This window comes from Arachis hypogaea, chromosome 14 (assembly GCF_003086295.3).
Source record: "Arachis hypogaea cultivar Tifrunner chromosome 14, arahy.Tifrunner.gnm2.J5K5, whole genome shotgun sequence".
Classification (NCBI taxonomy): domain Eukaryota; kingdom Viridiplantae; phylum Streptophyta; class Magnoliopsida; order Fabales; family Fabaceae; genus Arachis; species Arachis hypogaea.
Window position 1 is genome coordinate 21112009 of NC_092049.1, and position 8257 is coordinate 21120265.

At 35.6% G+C, this 8257-nt stretch overlaps 1 protein-coding gene across 2 annotated transcripts; it reads right to left on the reverse strand.

Moving 5' to 3' along the window:
• Positions 1 to 664: 664 nt before the first annotated feature.
• On the reverse strand, positions 665 to 5843 carry LOC112742388 (uncharacterized). Of its 2 annotated transcripts, none has more exons than XM_072216090.1 (11): positions 5690 to 5843; positions 5459 to 5589; positions 4927 to 5160; positions 4499 to 4677; positions 3709 to 3809; positions 2870 to 3025; positions 2309 to 2364; positions 2142 to 2199; positions 1725 to 1845; positions 1537 to 1647; positions 665 to 1034 (listed from the first exon to the last, which is right to left on the reverse strand). In XM_072216090.1, the coding sequence occupies exons 3-11, from the start codon at positions 5010 to 5012 to the stop codon at positions 925 to 927; spliced, it is 978 nt and encodes a 325-aa protein (XP_072072191.1). In that variant the 5' UTR covers positions 5013 to 5160; positions 5459 to 5589; positions 5690 to 5843; the 3' UTR covers positions 665 to 924. The 2 variants fall into 2 exon arrangements, with proteins under 2 accessions (XP_072072191.1, XP_072072190.1); XM_072216089.1 differs by having other exon boundaries at positions 4927 to 5174.
• Between the last annotated feature and the right edge of the window lie 2414 nt (positions 5844 to 8257).

The following is an 8257-nucleotide window of genomic DNA, read 5'->3' on the forward strand; positions in this document are numbered from 1 at the left end:
GATCTTGAAGAATGAAGAAAAGAAGAAAATTTTCATATTAACACATCTTGTGTTAAAAAGATATGGGTGAGAGGATGACATAAATGATTTTTTTAATAAAAAATGTATTTATTAGTTTGATCATATTTTCTGAAATTGATGGATTGAGAATCAATTCACATTAGGTGTAATAATACCTATTTGGTCTTTCAGAGATTTTGCATTTCAATCTAATTTATTTTTAATCTTTTGCTAAGAAAATAGGAAAAATAGGACATGCACATGCTCAAGGTGGAAGACAAATTTTGGATTTCAATAATTCCAAGATTGCACATGGTGAGAATCAAACCAAAGACCTTAGGGCTTGCAATGTCTTGAAGCTTGGTCATTCACACTTAAGCTAACCAAACAATAATGTTTTTATTTCTCATTAATAATGTTAATTATAGTTTATGTTTAATTAGTTTATAATAAAAATTTCAATGAATTCTACATTTTATGTTTATTTGCTCATGTGAATAATTGCCATAGGACAATTCTCACAAGGTCAAATTAAAAATGTACACAACTAAATTCACCTAATATTATCAAGTTTTTCTAAAGCAAAAATGTTAATAAAATGAGAAAATAAAATCTTAAATGCCAAATAAATATAGCAAAATTCATCCACAATAAAAATCATAAATTCAATAATAACTAAACATCTACTTTCTTCATACCATTGACCAAACACTGAAATCATAATCCAGATAAATCAAGAAATCAAATCTTAAAATAAAAGCCTATCCCTAAGATATATCTAGTTATCTACAACCCTGGTAGTTCAGAAATCAGAAGGACCTAATTTACATTTGCATAGGGCTTTCATTTAAGCATATTACATAAACTATCATATCAAAATTTGGTGTATATATATATCATAATACTAGTAGCAGTGTAGGAGCTTCACACACATAACCAGCGCATATAAAATAGTCCTTCATCATGTGATCCAAGCCATGCACCCATACAAGATTCATGCTTGTGTTGGTTCTTTTCATCCTCATCTTTAAACCCTATACACTCAAATAATATAGTTCAAGATTAGCAACCTCTAAAACTATGCTCTCAAAAGTTCCGAGTCGCAAGAAGATTGAAATTACAACCTCATCTAAAGATCGCACATGGTATAAATTGACCCTAAATTATAAAACACAACTCTGAATTTATTTATGTTACTAAAGTTAAAAAAGGGCAGCCCGGTGCACAAGCATCCCACGTTAACACAGGTTCCGAGAAGGGATGCACCCAAAGAGTGTGATGTACGCAGCCTAGCCTGTTTCCACGGCTTGAACCTGTGATCTTTAAGGTCACATGGAGACAACTCAACTGTTGCTCCAAGGCTCCCCCTCTATGTTAAAAGTTAATAGCATCTAAATTCAGGGATAAAATTGTGTTTTCTAATTTACGTGAGCAAAAGTTCTTTTAAGTAGATGAAATTGTAGTTTCTTTTTCTCACAAATAGGAGAATTTATTAAATTGAAAGGAGAAAGGCCAAAATCATATTGGGGTCACTACCTTTACATGATTGATAGCAAACACTGGAGAGAACTGAATCACAGAATTTCTCCTCAAAAAGAAGTTTGCCAGTTTTGATACTCCATGACCGTAGGTTGCGATCCTCTCCACCTGAGTGAGACAACTAAATCAGAATTTTTCGAAACTCAAGGATAAGAATCAGATAGCATATTTGAAATGACACCCACCTGACATAACAAATCTCTCAGCTGGGTCAACACCAAGTTGTATACGCGAATGGGAATTCACATGCCCTTCATAAGATTGAACAGAACCTCTCTGAAGCAGGCGAAGATCATAGAGCCTCATCTATAATCAAAACGAAAAGATCGCATAAGAAATAATTTCTCTCATGAAGTTGGCACATTGAAATGATTGCTACAAAGGCCATTTACGTAACATTTTCTTTCCTAGTTAGCGAGTTGTAGTAACATAAAAGAAGTTCCACCACGAAAAGTGACAGATAAACTAAAGTGGGCCTACTTCTGAAGTTTAAATTCAAGCAAATTTCTTTAATTAATATAAATGTCTAGGCATTCTGAACCATGATGAGCAGAGTTAAATGATAAATATTAGCTAGTGGTCTTCCTAAAGAATCAACTAACCGTTCCGTCCATGGAGCTTGCCAAGAAGTACTGATCATCATACTGAAGTGATACCAAACTATTGTCGAACCCGCGAAAAAAGATAAGAAATAGTTAGTCGAAATCAATTAATTTCCAGTTAAGAAACAAGTCGAATAGCAATTGGCAGGGGATAAAGACTGACTAACCTGGATATAGATGAAGGCATTCTAATGGTAAGAGAAGGGTCTATATCTCCACTGAGCTACAATCACCACATAGAAGATCTTAGAATACAACCATAGTACAACAAATAAGAAGTTCCATCACATAAGAAATTTCAACAGACTTAAATGCACAAAATGCAGATGAAACTACTAGACGATTTTAAACAATAAATAATTAAGAAATATGAATTATTAGGAGTTTTAAACCCTAAACCTTGGTAAAAGTTGAACATTCATTTGTTTTCTTTTTCTTTCTCAAATGGAGTCTCAAAAATCTTATTATTAGGAGTTCCAAACCCGAATTAAAGACCATGTTTATGATGATATAGATAATTCAGCTTCACCTAATCTTCTAGTCGTTGTTATGCCAAACCTACAAGCTTCGTACTTTGCAGATTTATACACATTGATTTATATATTTTGTATCTGCTAACCAATCTTACTATAAAATATTCAGATTGTTTATTGAAAGTTGATCCTTTCCTTAAATCTTTATTTTTTTTTATATTTTTATTTAAAAAATAAAAAAGCAAAAAAAACCACCTTGAACCATTCTTTACTAGAATTTCGAACTTTCTTATTTGGTGATGCATAAGGTATCCTATGTTCAATAAGTGTTCGCGAAACTCTCTCCCTTTTCTCACGGAAATCTACACCGACAATTGCTCCATTTCTGAGTCCACATAAAACCAGATTTCCCTGCAACCAAAAAAAAAAAAAAAAAAGGATTCACACATCACAATCATGGATAGACAGATATGACATGATCTGAAAACACACTAAAAACATAAAATAGAACAAACTAACAAAACATCTTTCAATTTGGGAGAGAGAAAATTTACTTAAGAGAAGAAAGAAGTAAACAATGGGGTAAAAAAAATCTCTAACATAAGGTAATTAAATGATATCATCACTGCCTAAACGAAAACATCAAGTACATCAGAAGAAGTCTGGAAAGCCTCTAATAAAAACCATGGGTTCTTAACCAAAAAGAATCCATGAGAAGATCACATCATTTGGGATAAATATCAAGAGAAACAGAAACGTTGGCTTTGACAGAATACACTAAATCGTCAAATTTTTCTCCCCTAAATTTGGATATAGCAAACTCTTGCTACATTTTTCACTCAAAAAGGAAAAAGCGTCTGGACCTTGTTAATTAGGGGAGTCAGTAGACTATATATAAAGAGAGGAAGGTATTAATATGGAGTCCTGGCATCTATTGTAAGTAATGGAGAGTTGAGGAGCTCTGGCTATTGCAGTCAATCCTATATCAATAAACAGATTCGTTTATTAAAAAATCTCTTTAATAAAAGAATTTCATTAAGATGGAGAGAATAATAATAATACAAGATAAAGGATGAATAAATACAGAAACTTACTGAATTAACAATCTGCTGTGCAAAGATATCACTTTTACATCGTAAAAACCATGATCTCCTCCCAGTTGCCAAATCCACCAATGCAGCTCCCATGTTGGTACCTAAAAGGGATAAAGAAAAGCACAAATGAATACTTCACAGAAAATTAGATATACTACATGCTCAGATGTTTCTCGTGGGAAAAGGGTGTATATATAAATATATATCACAAACACAATTGCCCATCTTCATGAACTACCAAGACATTTAGTATTTAATCCTTTCCTATGGCCCATTTTTCACATTATCGTATCTTAATTGATATAAATAGAAGCAAAAGGTTTAGAAGGCACAGGTAAAACAGATCGTTCACAATCATATTGATGTGGGCTAAGTAAATCATTCCATTTAGCTGGACTGCAGGAGTGTACAAGTTAAAAGTGAATAACGGATTCTTGGACTATGAATAGCATCAGTATTTAATTCCAAATTATAATGATTGTGCATTTCGCTGGGGAAAAAATGTTTTTCAATCCAGCATGCATATAAAATTGCTAATTAAAAATATGGTCATAAGTCATGGCCTAAAACTATTCATCCGATATGCCCTATATAATAACAAACATGAGACATTACATATTTTGCATGTCCAAAAGGTTGTTAAATACGGATTCCATAAAAGATGTAACTTGGCCATATCTGAATGAATATATTTCAGAATTCACATAACAATATGCATCTCATCATGTGTGTGACTTAGAGAGAAAAAGAGGGTAGCTAGGATGATAGAGATAAGCAATGTATAACTTACCAATTATAGCCCGATGTCTACTATAATCATATTCTGCTGTCCAAATGGTACACTTGAAAGAAGCAACTTCATCCAGTCTGCTCCATGTGTTCAGTATACCTGACCCAAGATCTAATGATTCCACAAGGCCAAGAGAATAAATTGACCCACCAGATGTCTCTGAACCCAAAGTTGTAAACCTATTCACCATGTTAAGATCTTCCACCTTAAGATTAATTTCAATGAGAGAACTATTTTGTTGTGCACTTGTGCAAAAAGAGAGAAGATAATCTTGATTGTTAAATCTCATATAAAGATTAGAAGTCACTTAATCACATGACGATTTAAAAGTGTTAGGTGAATTTATATTTTAACTGTGTGTGTATACATGTAGAGAACTGAGAAGTATAGATTGAAGAGAAAATTGTACTAAAAAAGCAAAAGGATACAATGCATGTCCAACAATAGGACCGCCATTTGCAGCATGAGAAGAGCACTCTGGGCCTGATCTTATGCAAGATATACCAGATGACATAACCACGGACCCTCCAGTAGGTCTTGAAACTGGACCAGGCACCACATTATTCTCATCAGTTTTCCCTTTAGCATAACTCTTCACACAATCGGGCGTCCACTTAACCTCACCATCAAAATATCCCCCATCCCTTCCAACTTCACAAAGACTGCAAGTACAAAACTTCACAAACAACAACTAGTAAAATAGTAATCAACATTATACATCAAAGTTGAAGTTGATAAGAATGAATCAAGAATCCAAATATTGAGGTAAATTAGAATAATCAATCACTTAGTAAAAAACTTAGTTGTTGCTATTGTTCCTGTATTAACTCACAAACAAAATACTATTTAAAATGTGAAATATCCAAGTGCGGTTCATGGTAAGCACAAATACACAATACAATAGTAAGAGAAAGCAAGTGCAAGTCCAAATATGGAAACATACATATAGATGTAGGTTACCTGAATGAGCCATTGGTGCTGCCTGTCAATATAATATCACTATCACATTCACCCTCAAATGTCTGCACACGGACATGCACCTGTTTCAAAGCACTAATACCAATCTTATCTGTTCCCTTATACTTCCATACCTGCAATTCAAAACACCCCCAAAAAAATTCATTTAAGAAAAATAAAACTTGGTAGTTGAGACTGCTTTTCTTAAACATTTGGAATCACAAAACAAAATACCGAAGGCTGTGATGCTTGTATTTTCCTAAACTCCTCAGTGAAGTTACACTTGTAATTGTGGGAAGCAATGACACGATGACCATCTATCTCCCTAGCCTGAATCAACTTGGAGGTTCTGCTTCTAAGTTTCCTGCAACAACTCCTACTCTTTTCCTAGGTAACCAAAAATTAATCCATCAAGTCTTGATTTTTGACCATGATTACACTACCCAATAGGCCAAAATATTGAAGAATCATTGAACTAACAAAAGGAGTTGCAAATATAATGCTATAATTTATACCTGAGTTGAAGATGTTTGGGATGCTTTGTGAGTAGCATGCTTTGAAGATGAAGAGGAAGAAGAAAAGGAAGAACGAGAAGAGCCTGGTATGGGACCTTTGATGGGGAAATACCTATTCTTCTCAGGGTCATAGTAAAACCCAGGAAGATCTGTCACACAAACACATAATTATTAACTAATTAATTAAGAAATTGCATTAAGCTTAATTTTGATTATTGTTGTGGTTATTATTAGGGGGAAAGAAGAATGGTTATGGAGACATGGAACAAATGAAATCACCTGGTGCTGGTGGCGGCGGTGGCATGATTTTGGTAACGAGGACGACCTAACGGCTAACGATTTAATTGATTGACGCGAAGACCTTGTTGCCCGAGGGGCGGGGGTGAAAACGCCACCGTTTTGATGTGGCGGAATATAACAACTGATCAAGTCTGAAATACTGTGACTCTTCTTTGTTCTTACAAGATGGTAAATAAATTCTCACCATGCACTTTTTTAAATAATATAAAAACCTATGCTGTATGTGGATTTTTTTATTTAAATTAAATAACTATAATATTTACCGATTTAAATGAACGTGCAAGAATTTATCAAAGGATTTTGTTAGGTAGATAATGACTTTTGTAAACAATGTTAACAATAGGCTCTAAAATTGACCCAACAAAATAAAAAATACTCCACCCCTCAAATTATCTCGTAAACCTTAATATTAGGATAACCATCTGTAAACTTAGTAAATTGAACATCCAATCATTGTTAGCTGTGCATGAGTAAATCAAATCAAAAGAAATAATTATCCAATTAAAAATAATGAACATAATCATCTGCATACTTATTAAATTGAACATCCGACATATTTATTGTTCACATTGTTTAGTATTCTCATTGTCTACCTATACTTTTCCTTTACAAAAATATGTCGTTAGTCACATCTCAAATACAGTGGGGTGCTCCTAAAAATGGCCACATCTTGGGTGCACTGACCCCGTTCTGTGAAACGGAGTGTGCGAGGCATATCTCAGATACAATGCATCCGAGATACGGTTGTTTTCTACTTTAGCCCACTGCATCTGAGATACAACCGTGATATGAACATAAGCATATCTCGGATACACTGCATCCGAGATACGCAAATTTTCTGATTCAGGTCAGAAAAGATTCAGGTTATTACCAGACTTGTCCTCTATATGTTTACCCATGTTGGTGTATGCTTTTTTTTCTGAAAATATTATAATGTTGTAGATGAAAAATGGGCCCGTAACATCGAAAGTAACTAGTTATACAGAAATTATGCTTCATTACACATTAAACACATTTAATAACAATCACTACATCAAAGTGACAACATTGGAACAAAAAGGCCTAAACCCTAAACTGCATGCGTCGTCATGGATTCGAGTGGGGTACATTGGGACACCCACGTCTGGTGGGGCCCTCTCCGCGATAGAGCTCACATCTCTTCTCCGCACGCTCAATGGCATCCATCTCATTTCGGATCCGTGTGGATACCGGCCTTCCCGATGCCTTCCTCTTCATGGCTGAGTTGGGCTTCAGGCGTGCACCGTACCATGGAGGCCACATCTTTTCGTCTGGTATCGGCGTAAACTCCCTTTTATATACCTTGAATACAGAGGCCATCGTGTACACGGGGTCTACGAAATGACCCCACTCAATACTCACAGCTGCACATGCCGCCAGGGCATGTCGACATGGGTAATGCAATGACTGGAACAGACCGCAATCGCATGTACGCTCGGTCAGACAAACCTGATATGAAGTCTGTGACCAACAATCCACCGGCTCCATCTCTTCCACGCTAAAAATGGATGCCCTACGATCACAATGGGTGACTCGCAACATCGGCAGGCTCTCTCTGTTCTTATCTATAGCTGCCAACAATCGCTGCGAGTAGATCTGTCCACCCTGTAACCGAGCATGTTCTTTGCGTCCTCTGCGCACAAACAACTGTTGCAACCTCTCATACGTTATCCGAACAATCACTGCCACTGGAAGATTCCTCGTTCCCTTCAGCACGGCATTTATACACTGGAATCGAAGTTTGAAGACATGTGCCGGATGCAATAAGCATGATATGCTGACGGAGGAAATGTCCAGAAAACCTTATCAAACTGACTCCACTCTCCGTCAACCATATTCCCGTTGTAATAAGGGACAACAATGCATTCGTGGATCGTACCTGGGAGGTACTTCTGCAAAGCTTGTAAGAGCGCCAGAATCCTATTGTATGACTCTTCCCAGTCGCCATAGATCTTGGCAATCGCCTTTT

Coding starts and splice junctions, on each gene's coding strand:
- LOC112742388 (XM_072216090.1), bottom strand. CDS start 5,012: ATGTCATCTGGTATATCTTGCATAAGATCAGGCCCAGAGTGCTCTTCT. Junction 4,678..4,926: donor CCTATTGTTGGACATGCATT/GTATCCTTTTGC, acceptor CATGGTGAATAG/GTTTACAACTTTGGGTTCAG. Junction 1,035..1,536: donor TTGCTATCAATCATGTAAAG/GTAGTGACCCCA, acceptor TTGAGTGTATAG/GGTTTAAAGATGAGGATGAA.